Source organism: Scyliorhinus canicula, chromosome 13 (assembly GCF_902713615.1).
Source record: "Scyliorhinus canicula chromosome 13, sScyCan1.1, whole genome shotgun sequence".
Lineage (NCBI taxonomy): Eukaryota > Metazoa > Chordata > Chondrichthyes > Carcharhiniformes > Scyliorhinidae > Scyliorhinus > Scyliorhinus canicula.
In genome coordinates this window covers 40,754,595-40,776,333 of record NC_052158.1, presented here as the reverse complement: position 1 = coordinate 40,776,333, position 21,739 = coordinate 40,754,595, and the positions used below count along the sequence as shown (strand labels likewise).

Here is a 21,739-nt window from a genome sequence, read left to right as displayed (position 1 = left end):
GGGGACAAGGTGTCCATGCCTGTGAAAGGAGGGAGGAAGGGGGATTTTGAAGGGTGGTGGGATGCAGAACAGCTATGTATGGGCCTCTTGGAGGTTAGGGGTGGTGACAGATGGGGTTCCTGGAAGGGGAGGGTGACCCCCAAGGACCCCATAGCAGGGTGTCCTCATTTGGGGCGGGAGGGGGGTGCGGGGTAGTGCCCATGTGTGTGGAGGGATGACATTTCCCAAGGATGGGGGGTGTAAGGGACCTACAAGCTCACCTCGAGATCGGGGCACCCTTTCAAAATGGCGGCCAGATCTCTGCGTTCAGCTCCCCAGTGCTGAAAAACATTGTGGGCTAAACCGGTGAGAAACACCCCAGGGCCCCAAAAAGTGACGATGTCATTGAATAGCAGTGGGTAACACACTGGCGGAGTCGGCAGGATGATACCTGAAAAAACAGCCACAAATTAATTTTGAAATATTTTGAGAGAATTGCTCCCTTCATCTCAGGATCAAAGAATCCAGCCGCAAGTTAAATTAACTGACTGATTTTCAGGTGGTATTTTTCTTCAATGTCTTTTTGAATCAGATCCCAGGTTAAATCCCAACTGGAAATGTCATCTGCTGGTTTACACGAGTATTTAGCAGCAAAGTCTCTGTTGTATTTGTAGTAAACCCATTTCCAAAAGGCCGATGTTGTGATGCTGGTGTCTGCAGCAATGTCCCAGCGACTGTAATGATCATTGAGTTCTCTGTATTTCTTGAAAGGAAATGGTTCCCAGTTGGTGTCTTTATTCCTGAAAGGTTCATCACTTGCAACATATGTTGTACAATTATCTGATATCAGTTTTGCAGAATTGTGGCATCTCCATCCATTCAGCCCTCTGCTCCAGTGATATTCAGCACTGTGCTGTGAGTGCTCCCTGTTTGTACAATCACACAGGACACCACAGAAGGGACATTGCTCCCCACAGCCTCCTAACAGTGTGTACAATTCACTGGATGGATTTGTGGGGAAGTTAGTGATTTTCCCAGCAATATCCTTCCCCCAATCTTTAACCCTTTCAGTCAGAATATTTGTGCTGATCAAACTTTCAATTTCTTGTTTAAAATTCTGTGGGTTAATCTTTTCAGACTGGAAAGTTACAGGTCCCAACTTTTCCTGTGGAATCTGTATCTCATCTCCCAGTTTCTCTTTAAATTCCTGAATAATACCGGACACTGAATTCTGGTTATTTGAGGGTGTTAGATCCTTGAGAGCTTCCCTCACCCGAATGATAATCCCCTGCAGAATATCCAGTGCAAGAGAGCACAGCAGAGGAACATGTTCGTCATTTGCGGCTGCACAGTGTTGTTTAACTTGCTCTTCCAGCCATTCTTTTTCAAATGACACGGTGTGGTTTATATATCGGTAATACTCATCAAAACTGTCTCTCTCCTTCAAATGGAGCATCAGAGCCACTTTGAAGTTTTTCCGATACAGGAATTTCCCACCTTTGCAGTGGTGCCTCATGTGCTCAACAATTCCCAATCCCAGTTTTCCATCAACAGCTTGGATTATGGCTGGGATCAGGCAATTTTCCCAGAACAGTTCAGCTCTCTGTTTAGTTTGATCTTTAGAACATAGAACGATACAGCGCAGTACAGGCCCTTCGGCCCTCGATGTTGCACCGACATGGAAAAAAAAAACTAATGGCCATCTAACCTACACTATGCCCTTATCATCCATATGCTTATCCAATAAACTTTTAAATGCCCTCAATGTTGGCGAGTTCACTACTGTTGCAGGTAGGGCATTCCACGGCCTCACCACTCTTTGCGTAAAAAACCCACCTCTGACCTCTGTCCTATATCTATTACCCCTCAATTTAAGGCTATGTCCCCTCGTGCTAGCCACCCCCATCCGCGGGAGAAGGCTCCCGCTGTCCACCCTATCTAACCCTCTGATCATTTTGTATGCCTCTATTAAGTCACCTCTTAACCTTCTTCTCTCTAACGAAAACAACCTCAAGTCCATCAGCCTTTCCTCATAAGATTTTCCCTCCATACCAGGCAACATCCTGGTAAATCTCCTCTGCACCCGTTCCAAAGCTTCCACGTCCTTCCTATAATGAGGCGACCAGAACTGTACGCAATACTCCAAATGCGGCCGTACTAGAGTTTTGTACAACTGCAACATGACTTCATGGCTCCGGAACTCAATCCCTCTACCAATAAAGGCCAACACACCATAGGCCTTCTTCACAACCCTATCAACCTGGGTGGCAACTTTCAGGGATCTATGTACATGGACACCGAGATCCCTCTGCTCATCCACACTACCAAGAATTTTACCATTAGCCAAATATTCCGCATTCCTGTTATTCTTTCCAAAGTGAATCACCTCACACTTCTCCACATTAAACTCCATTTGCCACCTCTCAGCCCAGCTCTGCAGCTTATCTATGTCCCTCTGTAACCTACAACATCCTTCCGCACTGTCTACAACTCCACCGACTTTAGTGTCGTCTGCAAATTTACTCACCCATCCTTCTGCGCCCTCCTCTAGGTCATTTATAAAAATGACAAACAGCAACGGCCCCAGAACAGATCCTTGTGGCACGCCACTCGTAACTGAACTCCATTCTGAACATTTCCCATCAACTACCACTCTCTGTCTTCTTTCAACTAGCCAATTTCTGATCCACATCTCTAAATCACCCTCAATCCCCAGCCTCCGTATTTTCTGCAATAGCCGACCGTGGGGAACCTTATCAAACACTTTACTGAAATCCATATACACCACATCAACTGCTCTACCCTCGTCTACCTGTTCAGTCACCTTCTCAAAGAACTCGATAAGGTTTGTGATGCATGACCTACCCTTCACAAAACCATGCTGACTATCCCTAATCATATTATTCCTATCTAGATGATTATAAATCGTATCTTTTATAATCCTCTCCAAGACCTTACCCACCACAGACGTTAGGCTCACCGGCCTATAGTTACCGGGGTTATCTCTACTCCCCTTCTTGAACAAAGGGACCACATTTGCTATCCTCCAGTCCTCTGGCACTATTCCTGTAGCCAATGATGACCTAAAAATCAAAGCCAAAGGCTCAGCAATCTCTTCCCTGGCTTCCCAGAGAATCCTAGGATAAATCCCATCCGGCCCCGGGGACTTATCTATTTTCACCTTGTCCAGAATTGCCAACACTTCTTACCTACGCACCTCAATGCCATCTATTCTAATAGCCTGGGTCTCAGCATTCTCCTCCACAATATTATCTTTTTCTTGAGTAAATACTGACGAAAAGTATTCATTTAGTATCTCGCTTATCTCCTCAGCCTCCACACACAACTTCCCACCACTGTCCTTGACTGGCCCTACTCTTACCCTAGTCATTCTTTTATTCCTGACATACCTATAGAAAGCTTTTGGGTTTTCCTTGATCCTACCTGCCAAAGACTTCTCATGTCCCCTCCTTGCTCGTCTCAGCTCTCTCTTTAGATCCTTCCTCGCTTCCTTGTAACTATCAAGCGCCCCAACTGAAACTTCATGCCTCATCTTCACATAGGCCTCCTTCTTCCTCTTAACAAGAGATTCCACTTCTTTGGTAAACCACGGTTCCCTCGCACGACCCCTTCCTCCCTGCCTGACTGGTACGTACTTATCAAGAACATGCAATAGCTGTTCCTTGAACAAGCTCCACATATCCAGTGTGCCCAACCCTTGCAGCCTACTTCTCCAACCAACACATCCTAAGTCATGTCTAATGGCATCATAATTGCCCTTCCCCCAGCTATAACTCTTGCCCTGCGGGGTATACTTATCCCTTTCCATCACTAACGTAAAGGTCACCGAATTGTGGTCACTGTTTCCAAAGTGCTCACCTACCTCCAGATCTAACACCTGGCCTGGTTCATTACCCAAAACCAAATCCAATGTGGCCTCGCCTCTTGTTGGCCTGTCAACATATTGTGTCAGGAAACCCTCCTGCACACATTGTACAAAGAACGACCCATCTAATGTACTCGAACTATATCTTTTCCAGTCAATATTTGGAAAGTTAAAGTCTCCCATAACAACTACCCTGTTACTTTCGCTCTTTTCCAGAATCATCTTCGCCATCCTTTCCTCGACATCCCTAGAACTATTAGGTGGCCTATAGAAAACTCCCAACAGGGTGACCTCTCCTTTCCTGTTTCTAACCTCAGCCCATACTACCTCAGAAGAAGAGTCCCCATCTAGCATCCTTTCCGCCACCGTAATACTGTCCTTGACTAGCGGCGCCACGCCTCCCCCTCTTTTGCCCCCTTCTCTGAGCTTACTAAAACACCTAAACCCCGGTTTAGGTGTTTCTCCTGGTAAATATCCTTAAAGTTTTGACAATAAGCTGCTTTCTCCTTTTCGAACTGTTCCAGCGGATCATTTCTCTTCCTGAATCTTTCCTCCATTACTTCATATTGTTTAACAGCAAATCCACAAATGTGAAGTTTAAAATCTGCTCTGAAACATTCAGTAAAAGTGAATTTCTGATCCTGGTGTTTCTGGATTTTCTCATCTATCACTCTCAGGAGTTCTCTGCAATGATTAGAATCATAATCCTGTTCCTGGTTCACCGTCTGCATCACAAACTGTTGACACTCCTTCGCCCACTGATCTGATAGCTGCTGGGCTCTTCTAATGTCCTTTTCATTTAGTGTTGGAACTGAAGACTTATGAGATAACTTATTCCAAATGGTCCATGCAAAAGAGTCATTATTGTTTGCAGTTCGGGCAACATGATCCTGATTAATTTGGAGTTTTATATCACTCGGTTCACACAGGGCTTTCTTGCTGAGTTGCTGGTTGAGGAGCTTGGTGTCTGCGGGCATGTTCTGAACTAGACTTTTTTCCATGTCCTTCATAATACCAGCTCTTGGTGGTGTTGAATATTTAAATGTTGAAATTGTTTCCTGCCACATTTTCTCAAACACTTTCTCCAGTTGTGGTTCATCCATGTTTCTATTTTCTTGTCTACAATCTTGCAGAAGTTCATTAACCTGCTTCTCAATCAAACTCAGATAATTGCCCTTTATATCATTCAGCTTCTTCCGAACTCTCCACCTCTGCACTGCCTCATCACACTTCCTGTCCACATACATCCCACGTTCAATGATCAGAGAGTCGATAATTGCCCTTTATATAATTCAGCTTCTTAAGATCTCGCCACCTCTGCACTGCCTCATCACACTTCCTGTCCACATACATCCCTTGTTCAATGATCAGAGAGTCGATGCTGCTGACAAAATGCTCCCTGTATTTTTCAACAAAGTGTGAGTTATTGCCGGTGTAATAATATTCTTTCAATTGTTGGAGACATTTTTCTTTCTTTTCATTGAGAAATCCAACCCGTTCACTTTTCAAACTTTGAGCTATACTTTCTGGATCCTGTCTAGTATTTAAAATTCTGTTCTGTGCCTTTTCCAGGAAGGAATGTATCTCTTTCCTCAGTTTCCACTCCAGGTTGGTGTATTTGACAGAAAGTTCCTTGTAAGCTTCAGCTACCAGACTGTTCCGGAAACTGAAGGTGAGATTTTCATATTTCACCGCGTTCCACAGAGATTTAGTCCACTGGATAAACTCAGAGATTGTTGATGTTCTCCCTTTATTTCCCATCTCTTTCAGATTCTCAAAAAGCCTTATCTTCAGCTTAAACACATTGTGACTGTAGCCGGTATTAACAGCTGCCATGGGTGGAATCCCGTGCCACAGGCCTGGGATATTCCAGTTATTCTTCACTGCATCGTACTCCAACACATCCGAGAACTTGGTGAACTGTCCATCTCGTTTCTCCATTTTAGCTGCTGCTCGTGTCATCACATCCAGCAGTTGTTTGCGGCCGGCGATATTCTGATCATGAGCAGACACAGCACTCACATTCTGGTGAACAAAGTAACAAACTGGCCTTTTCCCCACTTCTCTCATTCGTGTAAATGCATGGACCACTATCTGCAGCACATCCTTCATCTCAGTGGAGTTTTCCATGGACATATTAACCAATGTTACATCACTTAACCCGATCACCAGGGTAGCAAGCTCATTATCATGTTCATAGCTGCCATCAATGTTCGATAGTTCTGGTGCTTTCAGTCCCTCAGTGTTGATCACCATGATGTACCCACAGCCCAGCTCAGTCTGCAGATCTCCTGTAATCTGAATGAGTTGCATGAAGGCCCCACGGGTACACCGACCACTGCTCACAGCAAACTGCAAACCAAACATGGTGTTGAGAAGTGTGGACTTGCCTGTGCTCTGTACACCCAGCACCGTTAGAACAAACACACAGGGTCTCTCTGCCAATCCTGTCTTCAACTGTCTTCAGTACATCAGTGACCCACTGTAAAGGGATGTTGGAAACATCTCCATCGATGAGCTCCAGAGGGAACCCATCCAACATCAGATCAGCGGCAATTGTGGGCAACGTTTGCATAATCCATTTCTCCTCCTCATTGTGATTATCCTGGTTCATCAATGTTTCATAGACCAGCCCCATTTCTCGCATGAAATGTTCGAGTCCCAGGGAGCTGCCAGTTATCTGTTGATCTAATTCCTGTAACCGTTTGTTGATTGTGGAGTCTTTCTGCTTTGCTGCCTGTTCCTGAGATTTCTTATACAGAGATTTGTATTCTTCACGTGAAACAGAGAGAGTGTCTCTCGATCTGGAATCCAACCCGAATTTCATCCACTGCAGGAAATATTTCCTCACATCGCTGTCTGTCAGAGCTGTAATGAATGTTTTCATATCAGCCGAGATACCTTTCTGTCGTTGTTCATTTCGAAGTTTCCTCTTCTCTTCTTCAAGGTCATTACAATATTTTTGTGTTGAATGCTCCTCTGGATGTTTTGACCGACATTGATCTTTTTCTATTTTGGAAATCTGTTGCCAAGTGAGACCCTGAAAAGACATATTTTCTAATTTGTATTTACTAATGGAATCTCCTTTAATACTATTACAAATGTTTTCAGATCTCGCTTTCCCTTGTGAACACTGCTTGCCATCCTCATCGATTTCAATTCCCATGTCCCTTGCAATTTCTGCCAGTTCCTCCAGACTCTTAAGGCTCTGACTAGTCTCCTGTTGATGGGTTATTTCCAGGATGTTTCTCAATGTGGATCGCAGTGTCTCAGTAAACTCTGCATTGTTTCTCGTTCCTCGTAACAAGATTTGATTCTCCTCCATCACTGAGGTAGCAATGAAATTATGTAAGTGATAATTAGTCTCTCCGTTCACTCTGCTCCCAGTGAGCACTATGAATGTCTTTGCTGGAGACTGGATGAGGGACTTCAGGCTGTTGATTAAACCTCTGTCAACATTATCAATGAAAATAAAAACAGCTGAAGAGACGTTTGTCAGAAATTGAACCTGTATCTGGAAATCTTTAGCGTCTCCTCGAAGGTTTAATATAGTCATTGGCTCTGGGAAAAGATCCAATTCCTCACTCCCACTGGGCAGGTACCAGCACAACTCAACAAGACCATCAGAAATCCTGCGTGGTAAATTTCCACATTCCATATCGTGATGGATGAATAAGTTGTGATGTTGCTGGTAGGGACTGAGAACTTCATTTAGAATCATAGATTTGGAAATGGAACAGGATCCGAATCGAATGAAGGAAAAGATCGGAATTCTGGTGGTCACCATGTTTGTTTCCTGAAATCCGGCACTATCTCGGAGTGAGAGTGGGCACCACATCTTCACAATGGAGCGCAGGGCCCACAGGAGGAAGGTGCAGCCCTTGTTAACAGCAGGCAGTAATAGTGGCAATGCAAACTGGCACAGAGACATCTTTAACATCAGCTCCTGCTGGAGGAATGGGTCAGCACACAGGAAAATAGACACAATGATATCCAAGGAATGGTATAAACCTTCACGGGTTTCATCCTGAGAGAGGAAATCCAACTCATCCAATTCTGATTGATTTTGGGTTTTTTTTTTTTTATAAATGTTTTTATTCAGTTTTCGTATTTTATATTGAACAAATTACAAATTGTTAGGAGAGAGAAACAAAAAAAAAAACAAACAAAAACAAACACGCAAAAATTAACATACATATTTACAGGTAAGCATCTTCGTAGTAGTAACTGCGCCCCCCCCCCCCCCCCCTCAACATGTTTATTTAGCTTGGTTTTGGGCCTTAGCTAGCCATCGAACCCCCGTAACGAACCTGTAGCCCCCCCCCCCTCCCGCTACCTTCCCCCGACTATTCTTCCTCTTGTACATTGGCCACAAATAGGTCCCGGAACAGTTGCATGAATGGCTCCCACGTTCTGTGGAAGCCGTCGTCCGACCCTCGGATGGCAAATTTGATTTTCTCCATTTGGAGAGATTCCGAGAGGTCGGACAGCCAGTCCGCAGCTCTGGGCGGTGCTGCTGACCGCCAGCCAAACAGGATTCTACGGCGGGCGATCAGGGAGGCAAAGGCAAGGGCATCCGCCCTCCTCCCCAGGAATAGATCTGGCTGTTCTGAAACCCCGAAGACCGCCACTATCGGGCATGGCTCCACCCTCACTCCCACCACTTTGGACATTACCTCGAAGAAGGCTGTCCAGTACTCCACGAGTCTGGGGCAAGACCAGAACATGTGGGCGTGGTTGGCCGGGCCTCTTTGGCACCGTTCACATCTGTCTTCCACCTCCGGGAAGAACCTACTCATACGGGTTCTTGTTAAGTGGGCTCTATGTACCACTTTTAGTTGCGTCAGGCTGAGCCTTGCGCACGTGGAGGTGGAGTTGACCCTATGCAGTGCTTCGCTCCAGAGTCCCCACCCGATCTCCATCCCCAGGTCGTCCTCCCATTTCCTCCTTGTTGCGTCCAGTACGGTGTCGTCCCTATCTACCAGTCGGTCATACATGTCACTACAGTTCCCTTTCTCTAGGATACTTGCGTCCAGTAGGTCTTCGAGTAGTGTCTGTCGTGGCGGTTGTGGGTACGTCCTTGTCTCCTTTCGTAGGAAGTTTTTGAGCTGCAGGTACCGTAGCTCGTTCCCCCCAGCTAGCTGAAATTTCTCTGTCAGTTCGTCCAGTGTTGCGGATCCTGTCGTCCGTGTATAGGTCCCTGACTGTCAGTGTCCCCCCGTCCTGCCTCCACCTTTTGAAGGTGGCGTCGGTCAGTGCTGGTTTGAACCTATGGTTGTTGCAGATGGGAGCCCTGTTCGACATTTTGGTCAGGCCAAGTTGCTGCCGCAGTTGGTTCCAGGATTGGAGGGTGGCTGTCACCACTGGGCTGCTGGAGTGTTTTTTGGGTGGGGATGGGAGTGCTGCCGTGGCGAGGGCCCGGAGGGAGGTTCCCATGCAGGAGGCCTCCTCCGCACGCACCCACTCAGCTTCTGGCTCCTGGATCCATCCCCTTACTCGCTCGGCTGTTGCTGCCCAGTGGTAGAATTGTAGATTCGGGAGGGCTAACCCTCCCCTGGTTTTTGTTTTTTGTAAGACCTTCTTTGGGATCCTAGCATTTTTACCCCCCCATACGAACGCCATGATGAGTTTGTCCAGCGCTTTGAAAAAGGCCTTGGGGATGTAGATCGGAATGGATCTAAACAGGAAGAGGAACCTGGGCAGTACGTTCATTTTGATCGTCTGAACTCTCCCCGCGAGGGAGAGCGGGAGTGTGTTCCATCTTTGCAGGTCCTTTTTAACTTCCTCCGTCAGGCTGGTGAGGTTCCATTTGTGGATCCCTTTCCAGTCATGGGCTATTTGGATCCCCAGGTAGCGGAATTTATGTCGGGCTTGTTTGAACGGCAGCCCCTTTAGTGCTGCCCCCCCCCCCCCCCCCCCCTTGCGGGTGTAATGGGAAGATCTCACTTTTGCTCATGTTGAGTTTGTAGCCCGAGAAGGCTCCAAACTCTTTCAGGAGCGCGATGATTCCGTCCATGCTGCTTTGTGGGTCCGAGATATAGAGGAGCAGATCATCCGCATAGAGTGAGACTCTGTGCTCTCTACCTCCCCTTCGGATCCCCCTCCAATTTTTTGCTGCCCTGAGCGCGATTGCTAGCGGTTCGATTGCTAGTGCGAACAGCAGCGGGGACAGTGGGCATCCTTGTCTGGTGCCCCTGTGCAGCTGGAAGTATTGGGAGTTGGTATTGTTGGTCTGTACACTCGCCATGGGAGCGTTGTACAGGAGCTTTACCCAAGCGGTGAACCCTGTTCCAAGCCCGAACCGCTCCAGTACCTCTATGAGGTATATCCATTCGACTCTGTCGAAGGCCTTTTCTGCATCCAGGGAGACGATCACCTCTTGTGTTCTCTCCCCGGAGGGGGTCATTATCACGTTCAGCAGGCGCCTGATGTTCGCGGTCAGCTGTCTACCTTTGACAAAGCCCGTCTGGTCCTCTGTGACCACCTCAGGTACACAGTCTTCTAGCCTTTTGGCTAGGATTTTGGCCAGTATTTTGGCGTCTGCATTCAGCAGAGATATGGGTCTGTATGACCCACATTCCGTTGGGTCTTTGTCTTTCTTAGGTATCAGCGAGATTGAGGCCTGTGCTAACGTGGGTGGCAACGTGCCCCTAGCTAGCGAGTCTGTGAACATCTCCCGCATGTGCGGGGCCAGCGCTGTCGCAAATTTTTTGTAGAAGTCCGCCGGGAATCCGTCCGGTCCCGGCGCCTTCCCCGCCTGCATGGAGCTAATGCTCTCCATGATCTCTCCCAGTGCTAGTGGTGCTTCCAGATCCCGTTTTCTGCCCTCTCCCACAACTGGTATGTTCAGTCCGTCAAGAAACCGGTTCATCCCAGCCTTCCCCGTTGGGGGCTCTGAGGTGTACAGCTCTTGGTAGAAGGCCTTGAAGGTTTTGTTAATCTTCTCTGGTTCTGTTTCCAACGTGCCTCTGGTATCTCTGATTTGCGCAATTTCTCTGCTGGCTGCCTGCTTTCTCAGCTGGTGGGCCAACAGGCGGCTGGCTTTGTCTCCGTGTTCGTATAGGGCCCCGCGTGCCTGGCGGAGTTGGTGTACTGCTTTCCTGGTGGAGAGCAGGTCAAAGTTCCTTTGTAATTCTTTTCTCTCCGCCAGGAGTTCTACAGTCGGGGCCTCGGAGTATTTATGGTCTACCTCCAGTATGGAGTCGACCAGCTTCTGCCTAGCCACCCTTTCCTCCCTATCTCTTTGCGCTTTGTAGGCTATGATTTCCCCTCTTAGTACGGCCTTAAGCGCTTCCCAGAACGTGGAGGGTGAGACCTCCCCGTTTTGGTTGATCTCAGTGTACTCCGCTATGGCCTGCGCTATCCTTTCGCTGAAGGCCTTGTCAGCTAGTAAGGCACCGTCCAACCTCCATTTGGGGCGCTGGGCCCTTCCCGTCTCTAGCCGCACATCCATGTAGTGTGGAGCGTGGTCTGATATCACAATTGCGGAGTATTCCACCTTGTCTATCTCTGGAAGCACCGTTTTCCCCACCACAAAGAAGTCAATTCTGGTGTACACGTTGTGTACTGGGGAGAAGAAAGAGAATTCTTTCTCCCCCGGGTGGGCGAATCTCCAGGGGTCTACTGCTCCCATCTGCTCCATATAGTGGCTGAGTTCCCTTGCCATGTTTGAGGTTTTCCCCGTTCTGGGGTTTGATCTGTCCGTCGTTGGGTCCTGTACACAGTTGAAGTCCCCCCCCATGATTAGTCGGTGCGTCGCTATGTCCGGGATTTCTGCCATGGTCTTTTGGATGAAGCTCGTGTCGTCCTAGTTGGGCGCGTACACGTTAACTAGAACTACCGGCGCCCCATCCAGGGCCCCGCTGACCATGACATACCGTCCCCCTGGGTCCGTAACCGTCTTTGTCGCCCTAAACATTGTCCTCTTGCCAATCAGGATCGCCACCCCCCTGGCCCTTGCCCCATAACAGGAATGATAGGTTTGTCCCACCCAGCCCTTTCTTACCCGCAGTTGGTCCTGCTCCCTCAAGTGCGTCTCTTGGAGGAAGACTATGTCGGCCCTCATGTTTCTAAGGTGGGTGAGGACTCTAGATCTCTTCACTGGGCCGTTAAGTCCCCTTACGTTCCAGGTGACTATTCTGGTGGGGGGCTTCTGCCCCCTTGCTCCTGTGGGGTTAACCATATTTGTCCGGTGGACGCGCCCCTGCCCTCTGGGGTTTCCCTATGTTAGGGGGCCGTCCAGGATGTCCACTATCACTGCTCTCCCCATGCGGTCGGGTCCCTGCGCTCCGGGGTTCCCCCTTGTCCCGGGGACACCCGCCATGGCCGTCCACTTTGTGTCCGCCACGCGGGTAGTCCCCTGCACTCCGGGGGGCCCCTTCACCCACAGACCGTACTGGGTGGGTGCTTGCAGCAGTTCCCTGTTTCGAGCCCTTGTCTGTGGCACTTTGTGGCCCTATTCCCTTACTGGCCTCTTTTGTCCCTTCGTCCCTGCGTTTCCCCTCCCTGGTCTCTCGCCGCCCGGGTGCCTCCCCCCCCCCGCTCTATCCCTTTCGGGGATACCCCTGTGTACCCCTCCATTGCCCCTCTCTCCCCCATTCCTGTCCCCATTTGCTCTCCCACCTTTGATGGGTGATCCCCCCCCTCCCCTGCCTGGCGCCTTCCCCCCTGTTGGGGGTGCGCTGCGGCCCTGCTCTGTTGCGCGCCCCCTTCGCTAGCTTTCCTGCTAGCACGGTGGCTCCCCTCTCGGAGGTTGCTGTCCCGCTTCCCCTCTCCCCTCTCCAGTACTCCCGTTCCCTCGTGCCGGGGCCTGGCCTCCCACCTGGAGCGGGCCCTAGGGCATTGGGTTGTTTTCCGTTCTGGGTGTTCCTGCTGTGGTGATCACAAGTTAACCAGATGCAACACAACTGAGCGACCACTAGAGGGAGCACGGGAGAGCCATATAAATACATCAGGACAGGAAGTGAGGACACACTCTTCACAGCAGGCGGGCTGGTAAGCACACACAGCAAGCAAAGCTGGTAGTTAGCACTGGAAGGTAGTTCTAGGTCGAGCTCTGGAAACTGAACGAACCCACAATAAAGCATCTTCTCCACACTTGAGACTGCGAGCTTTATTAAGATACGAGGAACAACACATGGTACCTAGGAGTGATTTCAGACGCTTATGACAGGACAACTCAGCTGCAGATACAAAAAAAAAAAAAAAGGAATGGAAATCTCAACCAAGAATGGCATGGAGATCTCCTGCTGGACATTCGACTGGGGAAGACATCGCTAATTCGAGGATGTGGCATGGATACCCACCTCAGCTGGACACGACTGGTAATGTAAGAAATGTCTGGAAAAGGTTTAAACAAATGTTCGATTTTTATCTCATAGCTAATGATGTTGCAGAAGCCTCAGACAAAATTAAAATAGCAATTCTCATCGAAGGGCCTGTCAATAGGAAAGTGTATAATGGATTTAAATACTCAAAAGGTGAAGACAGGAACAGCTTACAAACGTTACTAAACAAATTTGAAGAGTACTGTGAGAAATTTGAACAGCAAGGCATGCTCACAGTCCAACCTGCACAGAGACTGAGTGATGCAAAACTTAAAAAATCACAAAAAGATCAGGAAATCGCGAATGCACAGTACAGATCAAAAAGAAGAAATAACAGGAATTTTTCACAAAGCCAAAACGCTGAAATCCAGTCCAGATCGGAAAGAAAAGGTAACTTACAACTTTTAGAAAGAAAAAAACGCTGAAATCCGCGATAAAATGGCGTCGGGGCACACTTTGCAGTCTATGGTAAACAAAGAACTACAAATCGCGTCTGCGCATGCGCCGGAACCGGAAGTCACGCATGCGCCGGAACCGGAAGTCGCGCATGCGCAGTTTACAAAAGATCGCGGCGCCGATCGTTATGCGCATGCGCAAGCCGCGCATGCGCAGTCAAAAAAAGTCTTCGTCGCGGACCGTCATGCGCATGCGCAAGCCGCGCATGCGCAATGGACACCGAACCGCACAAGGAAAGAAAGCCGATTTGCGCATGTGCAAGTCGTTCCTACGCGTGACGTCATGACGTCTGAGAATCCTGACCACGCCCACTTAAAAGGGAAATGCCCGAAAATTGAAAACAAGACACTTAAAGTGGTAAAACCAAATTTTCTTGCCTCAGAACACAGAAAAACGCCTGAACTTAAACCAACAGTGAAAAACAACTTGCACAAAACCTTGGAAAAAGCTGCCTTCACCACACACAGTGAAGCGAACAAAAAGAATTCCGAAACAACAAAAGATGATTTGTTTTTCGACGATTACCTCTCAGACCTGACTGGGTCAGTCGGATATGCTTATCACAGCATCAGCGACACGGTCGCAAAGCACAACACAAACCAACTCGTGGTAGATGAATCCAACCAAGATGATTTGGTTTTCAAAGAATACTACTCAGACATGGCTGAGTCAGTCGGATATGCTTATCACAGCATCAGCGACACGGTCGCAAAGTTCAACACGAATCAACTCGTGGTAGAAGAATCCAACCAGGATGATTTGGTTTTCGGAGAATACTACTCAGACACAGCTGAGTCAGTCGGATATGCTTATCACAGCATCAGCGACACGGTCGCAAAGTTCAACACGAATCAACTCGTGGTAGAAGAAGCCAACGAAGATGAAATGGGTTTCAAAGAATACTACTCAGACATGGAGGAGTTATTTGGACATGCTGATCACAGCATCAGCGACACCGTTGCAAAGCTCAACACGACTCTACTCATGGTGGATGAATCCAACACCATGGTGCCATGGCAGCTCGTCGATACATTGGATGACAGCAATACCCAAGACGAAGACGACGCCACACAGAGAGCACAGGAAGACTCCACGGAGCGAGCGAGGACAGGCTCCACAGTGCGAGTGATGAAAGACGCCAACAGGGATGCAAGCAAACACTCCCGGGCGGACACCAAGCATGAACAAGACCATGAAGGTAAACCCGCTGGACCTGAGCAACCGCAAGCAGACTATGAAAGTCTACCAACACGCTCACAGGAACAAGAAGAAAGAGCGGACTATGAAAGTCCAACACGCTCACAGGAACAAGAAGAAAGAGCAGACTATGAAAGTCCAACACGCTCACAGGAACAAGAAGAAAGAGCGGACTATGAAAGTCCAACACGCTCACAGGAACAAGAAGAAGACAATGCACCTCTGCCCACTGCATGCGAAGACAGTGACAAGGTGATCACACTCAACGTACAGGATCACAGTGAGACTGACAGTTCTCAGCTTGTCTGTACAGAAGCACAGAGTCGGGCCACCCAACAGTCCAGAGAGACGATGCCGAAAGAAAACATGCAGATTTTGACTCCAGAAGAGGAGCACCTGGAGCCCAGAGAGACAACGCCAAAAGAAACCATGCAGATTCTGACTCCAGAAGAGGAGCACCTGGAGTCCAGAGACATCAAACAAAAAGAAACCATGCAGATTTTGACTCCAGAAGAGGAGCACCTGGAGTCCAGTGAGATAACATCAACAGAAATCATGAAGATTTTAACTCCAGAAGCGGAGCACCAAGAGTCTAGAGAAACCACGTCAACTGAAATCATGCAGATTTGGACTCCAGAAGAGGAGCGCCGAGAGTCCACAGACACCGCGTCAAATGTAATCGAGAAGACTTTGACTCCGGAAGACGAGCACCAAGAAAGCAAAGATGCGGAATCCAATTCTCCACAACTGATTGGTGTCACCTGCACCGATGCAACATCAGATCATTCGCACCACTCGCGAGAAGACGAGCACCAAGAAAGCAAAGATGCGGAATCCAATTCTCCACAACTGATTGATGTCACCTGCACCGATGCAACATCAGATCATTCGCACCACTCGCGAGACGGAATGCTCAATGACTCAAATTATCCACTCGGGACACTCATAGAGTATAACAAGAAAAACAAAAGTCAAAAGAAACACAGCAAGAACAAAAACAACATGAAGCGCGACAAGACCAACAACAATAGCAAGAAGCACAGCAGAAACGAGAACGACAACAGCAAGAAGAAAAGCAACATGAAGCGCGACAAGACAAACAACAATAGCAAGAAGCACAGCAGAAACGAGAACGACAACAGCAAGAATAAAAGCAACATGACGCGCAACAAGACAAACAACAACGTCAGGCACAAAGATAGCGACAACGACAGAGGCAGAAACAACAAGAATGGCAACAAACACAACAAAGTCAGGAGCAAAGATAGCGACAACAACAAAGACGGAAACGACAAAAACAGCGACAAGTACGGCAACGGAAACAACAAAAACAGGAACGACAGAAACAACAGCAATGAAACAACGACTTGTACACAATGGCACTACTTGGCACATGATGGACGATGCCACAGCACACTGCAAAACGATAACAAGACTACAAACATGTCATGGGATGACAACGAATCGCACAAACTCATGTCTGCTCCAGAACAAGCAAGCACACCAGCATCCAAGGCGGATGAGACAATAAATCAACACCACAAGCACAAAAAAAAAAAAGTCCATGCCAGTCAACATCAGTGATGTGACCATGCAAACACCTCGGGATGACGCATTGGGTACTTAAGATAACAAGGAACACCAACAACATTCACAGCGGACTTGCAATATCAATATCACCACGTCATCAACAACAAAAAGAAAAAAAAAGCTCTGAACAAATTCATCAAGTTTGGACTCATAAATGTGTTTATTAAGTTTGGACATATAAATACATTGGCTTTGTTAACTAAGGCAATAGCATCATCACTTGTATAGATACGCATATCATAAGTTACTGTTTTGTATAATTTTCCTTAATGATGTACAGAAACTATGTAATGAGAGAGAGGGGGATGTGGTGATCGTAGATTGACCAGATACAAAAACAACAGAGCAAACACGAGCGGGAGAGCTATAAATACACTGGGACAGGATATACAATTTTCTTTAACGATGTTCAGAAAATATGTTAAGAGAAAAAGGGGGATGTGGTGATCACAAGTTAACCAGATGCAACACAACTGAGCGACCACTAGAGGGAGCACGGGAGAGCCATATAAATACATCAGGACAGGAAGTGAGGACACACTCTTCACAGCAGGCGGGCTGGTAAGCACACACAGCAAGCAAAGCTGGTAGTTAGCACTGGAAGGTAGTTCTAGGTCGAGCTCTGGAAACTGAACGAACCCACAATAAAGCATCTTCTCCACACTTGAGACTGCGAGCTTTATTAAGATACGAGGAACAACACACCTGCCAGGGGGGAGGGGGCTGGCTTTGCCTCGCCCCTCCCCACCCCCCCCGTCGGCATGACGTGTCTCCTTGCCATGGGCCCCTCGTCCCTACTTCCCATGGCGTTTTTCCAGCCCGTGCTCCTCGACGAATCTATTCGCCTCGGCAGGGGCTGTAAAGAAATATTCCTTGTGTTGGTATGTGACCCAGAGTTTTGCTGGGTACAGCATACCAAAACGTACTTTGTTCTTATAGAGAGCTGCTTTCGCTCTGTTGAACTCCGCCCGTCTCTTAGCTATGTCCGCTCCAAAATCCTCGTAGATTCGGATGGCGTGCCCGTCCCAATTGCAGGCTCTATTCTCCTTGGCCCAGCGCAGGATTGTCTCCCTATCCCGGTACCGGTGCAGTCTGGCTATAACTGCTCTCGGTTTTTCCCCTTCCTTGGGCTTCGGGCGCAGTGACCGATGAGCTCTGTCCATTTCCGGTGGGGTGGGAAAAGTTTCCCGCCCCACTAAGGAGCCCAGCATCGCAGCCACGAATGTTGTGGGATTTCTACCCTCTATCCCCTCTGGCAGGCCCACTATCTTAATATTTTGTTGATTTTGGGTTTTAGTTGGTTTGTATTTCAAGTTTCTTGCCTCTGAATTGACCATCATTATATTCTGGAGAAAATATCCTGGAATATCCTGAGGGGAATATGGTGATTTATTTTGAAGCGTTTCTCTGTTTATGTTGAGGACATCGTTCAGTGACAACTTCTTACTTTCTAATCCTAATTCGGTTAAGAGTTCTGGAATGAAGCAACCTGGATAAGAGGAAAGAGATGTAATTGTTAATCCTTTTTAATGACATGTTACACACCATTATGTGCTAACTCTGGACTTTAGTGTAGCACGTTGCTATGTTCCAGGTTTAGTGCATTATTGTGTTCCAGATTTAGTACATTGTTGTGTTCCAGATTTAGTACATTTCCGTGTTCCAGATTTAGTACATTGCAGCGTTCCAGATTTAGTACATTTCCGTGTTCCAGATTTAGTACATTGCCACGTTCCAGATTTAGTACATTTCTGTGTTCCAGGTTTAGTGCATTGCTCTGTTCCAGATTCAGTACATTGCCGCGTTCCAGATTTAGTGCATTATTGTGTTCCAGATTTAGTACATTGCCACGTTCCAGATTTAGTACATTTCCGTGTTCCAGATTTAGTACATTGCCGCGTTCCAGATTTGGGACATTCCATTTATTTGCCCAGCCGTGAGATCGACAACCTTGATTTCTGATCTCCCCCTTGGCTCAGACACCTCTGACCTCCAAGTCTCATGAACTCTGACCCTATATCCCTTCCTTTCTGTTACTAAGATGATCAGTCTCCAGGATATAAGAACTGGAATTACTCACATACTCAAGCGCTCCTCAGTATCACACTGGAAACAGTGAGGACAATATAGGATGTGGGGTAAAGTACCCAATTTTACCCTTCCAATCCTCTACTCCTCTCAGCTCTACACTTGGAACAGTGAGGGGGTAAAGGACGAGGTAAACTACCCAATTCAGCCACACCCATCATTACCTCACGCCCCTCAATGCCACACTGGATCAGGGAGGGAGTAATGGGGACTGTAAATTGTCCAATTTCTGCCCATTGAATGCCCCACTCCTCTTAGTGACACACTAGGAACTATGGGAGGGTAAAGAGAAAGGTAAATGCCCAAACTCCACTCCCTCCAAATCATCCAATCTCTTCATTACCACACTGGGAACAATGATTACGTATAGGAAAAGGAATCTGTAAACTACCCAATTCAACGCTCTTTAACCCCACCAATTCTCTCAGAACTACACTGGAAACAGGGTTTCTCCATTCTCCAGAAGGGTTTGTGATGTCTCTGATCGTGTTTTTGGGATCCTTAAGGGGGAGGGGGAGCAGCCCCAAGTCGTGGTCCACATAGGTACCAACGACATAGGTAGGAAGAGAGATGGGGATTTGAGACAGAAATTCAGGGAGCCAGGGTGGAAGCTGAGAGCAAGAACAAACAGAGTTGTTATCTCTGGGTTGTTACCCGTGCCACGTGCTAGCGAAGTGAGAAATAAGGAGAGTTAGGAGTTGAACACGTGGCTACAGGGATGGTGCAGGAGGAAGAGTTTTGGTTTCCTGGATAATTGGGACTCATTCTGGGGTAGGTGGGACCTCTACAAACAGGACGGTCTTCACCTGAACCAGAGGGGTACCAATATCCTGGGGGGGGAAATTTGCTAGTGCTCTTCGGGGGGGTTTAAACTAATTCAGCAGGGGGATGGGAACCTAAATTGTAGTCCCAGTGTACAGGATGTTGAGAGTAGTGAGGTCAGGGATAGGGTTAAACGTTTGAAAGAGGGCACTGGCAAGCAAGACGCTGGTTTGAAGTGTGTCTACTTCAACGCCAGGAGCATTCGGAATAAGGTGCGTGAGCTTGCAGCATGGGTTGGTACCTGGGATCTCGATGTTGTGGCGATTTCGGAGACATGGGTAGAGCAGGGACAGGAATGGGTGTTGTAGGTTCCAGGATTTAGATGTTTCTGTAAGAACAAAGAAGATGGTAAAAGAGGGAGGGTGTGTGGCATTGTTAATCAAGGAAAGTATTACGGCGGTTGAAAGGACGTTTGAGGACTCGTCTACTGAGGTAGTATGGGCCGAGGTTAGGAACAGGAGAGGAGAGGTCACCCTGTTGGGAGTTGTCTATAGACCTCCGAATAGCTCCAGAGATGTAGAGGAAAGGATAGCAAAGATGATTCTCGACAGGAGCGAGAGTAACAGGGTAGTTGTTATGGGGGACTTTAACTTTCCAAATATTGACTGGAAATACTATAGTTCGAGTACTATAGATGGGTCAGTTTTTGTGCAGTGTGTGCAGGAGGGTTTTCTGACACAGTACGTAGACAGGCCAATAAGGGGCGAGGCCACATTGGATTTGGTACTGGGTAATGAACCCGGCCAGGTGTTAGATTTAGATGTAGGTGAGCACTTTGGTGATACTGATCACAATTGGGTTATGTTTACTTTAGCAATGGGCAGGGATAGGTATATACCGCAAGGCAAGAATTATAGCTGGGGGAAAGGCAATTATGATGCTATTCGGCAAGATTTAGGATGTATAGGTGGGAAGGAAACTGCAGGGGATGGGTACAATCGAAACGTGGAGCTTTTTCAAGGAACAGGTGTCCTTGATAAGTATGTACCTGTCAGGCAGGGAGGAAGTTGTCGAGCAAGGGAACAGTGGTTTACTAAGGAAGTTGAAGCACTTGTCAAGAGGAAGAAGAAGGCTTATGTTAGGATGAGACATGAAGGCTCAGTTAGGGCACTTGAGAGTTACAAGTTAGCCAGGAAGGACCTAAAGGGAGAGTTAAGAAGAACGAGGAGAGGACACGAAAAGTTGTTGGTGGATAGGATCAAGGAAAACCCTAAGGCTTTCTATAGGTATATCAGGAACAAAAGAATGACTAGAGTAAGATTAGGGCCAATCAAGGATAGTAGTGGAAAGTTGTGTGTGGAATCAGAGGAGATAGGGGAAGCGTTAAATGGGTATTTTTCGTCAGTGTTTACACTGGAGAAAGACAATGTTGTCGAGGAGAATACTCGGGTTCAGTCGACCAGGCTAGATGGAATTGAGGTTCACAAGGAGGAGGTGTTAGCAATTTTGGAAAGTGTAAAAATAGATAAGTCCCCTGGGCCAGATGGGATTTATCCTAGGATTCTCTGGGAAGCCAGGGAGGAGATTGCAGAGCCTTTGTCCTTGATCTTTATGTCGTCTTTGTCGACAGGAATAGTGCCGGAAGACTGGAGGATAGCAAATGTTGTCCCCTTGTTCAAGAAGGGGCGTAGAGACAACCCTGGTAATTCTAGACCTGTGAGCCTTACTTCGGTTGTGGGTAAAATGTTGGAAAAGGTTAAAAGAGATAGGGTTTATAATCATCTTGAAAAGAACAAGTTGATTAGCGATAGTCCACACAGTTTTGTGAAGAGTAGGTCATGCCTCACAAACCTTATTGAGTTTTTTGAGAAGGTGACCAAACAGGTGGATGAGGGTAAAGTGGTTGATGTGGTGTATATGGATTTCAGTAAGGCGTTTGATAAGGTTCCACACGGTAGGCTATTGCAGAAAATAAGGAAGTATGGGATTGAAGGTGATTTAGCGGTTTGGATCAGTAATTGGCTAGCTGAAAGAAGACAGAGGGTGGTGGTTGATGACAAATGTTCATCCTGGAGTTCAGCTACTAGTGGTGTACCGCAAGGATCTGTTTTGGGGCCACTGCTGTTTGTCATTTTTATAAATGACCTGGAAGAGGGTGTAGAAGGATGGGTTAGTAAATTTGCAGATGACACGAAGGTCGGTGGAGTTATGGATAGTGCTGAAGGATGTTATAGGATACAGAGGGACATAGATAAGCTGCAGAGCTGGGCTGAGAGGTGGCAGATGGAGTTTAATACGGAAAAGTGTGAGGTGGTTCACTTTGGAAAGAGTAACAAGAATGCAGAGTACTGGGCTCATGGCAAGATTCTTGGTAGTGTTGATGAACAGAGAGATCTCGGCATCCAGGTACATAAATCCCTGAAAGTTGCCACCCAGGTTAATAGGGCTGTTAAGA

The 21,739-nt window shown here is 47.5% G+C and overlaps 1 protein-coding gene across 1 annotated transcript in view; it reads right to left on the bottom strand.

Moving 5' to 3' along the window:
- Positions 1–482: 482 nt before the first annotated feature.
- Positions 483–21,739, bottom strand: part of LOC119975575 (interferon-induced very large GTPase 1-like) — a 60,052-nt gene continuing 38,795 nt past the window's right edge. Inside the window, 5 exon segments of the mRNA XM_038815364.1 lie at positions 483–1,596; positions 4,305–5,098; positions 5,163–6,328; positions 6,330–7,892; positions 17,700–17,923. Of these exon segments, the coding sequence (XP_038671292.1) occupies positions 515–1,596; positions 4,305–5,098; positions 5,163–6,328; positions 6,330–7,892; positions 17,700–17,923 (4,829 nt within the window). The 3' untranslated portion in view covers positions 483–514.